Source organism: Triticum aestivum, chromosome 7B (genome assembly GCF_018294505.1).
Source record: "Triticum aestivum cultivar Chinese Spring chromosome 7B, IWGSC CS RefSeq v2.1, whole genome shotgun sequence".
Classification (NCBI taxonomy): Eukaryota; Viridiplantae; Streptophyta; class Magnoliopsida; order Poales; family Poaceae; genus Triticum; species Triticum aestivum.
Window position 1 is genome coordinate 657596766 of NC_057813.1, and position 1936 is coordinate 657598701.

The 1936-nt window shown below is 51.2% G+C and overlaps 1 protein-coding gene across 1 annotated transcript; it reads right to left on the minus strand.

Annotated features, from left to right (window-relative positions):
* Positions 1–235: 235 nt before the first annotated feature.
* LOC123158387 (uncharacterized) lies at positions 236–1610 on the minus strand. The gene has a single exon (XM_044576401.1). It carries the CDS (start codon positions 1608–1610, stop codon positions 309–311), a length of 1302 nt encoding a protein of 433 aa, XP_044432336.1. The 3' UTR covers positions 236–308.
* Between the last annotated feature and the right edge of the window lie 326 nt (positions 1611–1936).

Here is a 1936-nt window from a genome sequence, read left to right on the forward strand (position 1 = left end):
ACAAATTCTGCAGAGTAGGGCTTAGATATACATTGGCAGTATCCTCGTTATTTAACTACTTATAATGTTATGCTACTTTAATTACTTACAATGGAGTTACTAATTCTCATCTTTTTTTTGTTGCGGGATTTAGATGAAACTTTGTTATTTCTTATCAGGATAAGAAATAACAAAGTTTCATCTAACTCCTATAATATTTGATAAATAAAATGGTCTGCATGAATCTTCACGTAAAATAAGATGATGTAGGACTTAGAGACGTGACTTGATTAATCCTCATCTATACATGAGAACTAGCCACGTCCTACTTACAAACCAAAATGACTCTTTACACTTGGTGTGAACCAGACTTCTGATGGATAGATGGTTCCATAATGACCGCCACCTGATGGGAAAGCGGGCTCAAGTGTCTGTCTTCCCAAGTCGTAGACACTCACGCCGCACCACTCGTTACGGTTGCTCTCGTAAGCGCTGTGGTTTCTGAGACGAGCAGTTGTGAAGTAGATACAGTCCGGTCTTAGCTCGGGGAACTCTTCAGTGGATAAAATGCTCGGGGAACTATTCTGTCCGACGAAGGCGGCATGTCCCTGTAGAGCCTCCGCCGAGCTCAGTCTTACCATTGTCTGACTCTTAAGGTCCAATCTATCTATCTCAACCCTTGCTGTGTTTTCCCTGCGCGTGTCGAAGAAGACAAGCACCTGCAGGAGATGGCCCCAAGGAGCCGAAAGCAAGTACCTAGTGATAACTGCATCCTCGAACATGTGAAAGTTGTCCTCGGCGATGACCGTCTTCTTCCTCGGTTTGTCGGGTCCGCCCCCGAAGTCCCAAGACTCTAGTTTCCCTTCCATCGTCACCGCGTAGAACCTTCCCCCATGGTAAACACAGTCGGCGTAACTGTCCGTGCCTGTCCTTATCACCGAAATTTGTTGCCATGAACTGTCTCCTACCCTAGCAAAAGAGAGTCGCTTGCCGTCCAGGTGGATGGCCAGGGCGACGGTGGGACCAGTGGTTGGAGGACCGGACAACACAACCTTGTCGTAGAAATAACCTCCGAGGGAGTGCACATCGAAAACATCGTCCCTCGTGCACCACTCGTAACGATAGCCCACGAGGGTCTTCCCTTCGCCGTCCCTGTAGACCCCCTCGACACACGTCGTGAAGCCGGTGATCGGCGGGAGCGGAAGCAGCGCCGCCGTGAAGGGGTCGTAGAGAACGAGGTCGGAGATCTGGTTCGCCACGATCAGCCAGCCGTGGGAGGCGCCGCACAGGGCCACGGCCTGGCCCCCGGGAAAGGTGACACGGAAGGTTCTCTCGGCGTCCTGGAGGTTGCGGAGCTCGGAGGTGGCGGCAGGATACCAGAACCCACGATACTTGGGCAGCTGTTGATCCTCTACCGGAAGAGGCTCCTCCGCCAAGGACACGAGCCACGGCGTGCGGCGAGTACGCGGGAGGCTGCCGGCCGCCGTGGAGGCGGAGCGCCAGGACGCGTAGACGGCACCGAAGGCGAGAGCCTCGGGAAGCTCGAGTAGGGGCAGGATGCCGATCAGGAGATCGACGGGGAGGTCCGACCAGCCGGCCCATCGTGAACAATTGATGGCACGTTCCGACATTATGTTTGTTGGCAGAAGAATATTTATATGTGGTGTGGACGGATTTAAGTACCGGAGCAAACACGCTCGTGCACTACGTCACGTTCTCCACTCGGACAGGAACTCCGCGTTAAGATGCTCTTAAGGAACAACTATTAACAGGATTGGAAAGCCAGTTTCACTTGAAATAAGCTCCTTGCCTTAGACGAGAACATCATTGTGATTGAGACTTTGAAAGGGCCTTGACATGTATTTATATCACGGATTACTTGTACATTGGGTTGGTTTGTATGTAGAATCAGAGATCAACGCGTACGTCCACTTAACTACATATGATATGTGCTAAC

Excerpts from the sequence above, each read along its gene's own strand:
- LOC123158387 (XM_044576401.1), bottom strand. The coding sequence starts at position 1,610 with ATGTCGGAACGTGCCATCAATTGTTCACGATGGGCCGGCTGGTCGGAC.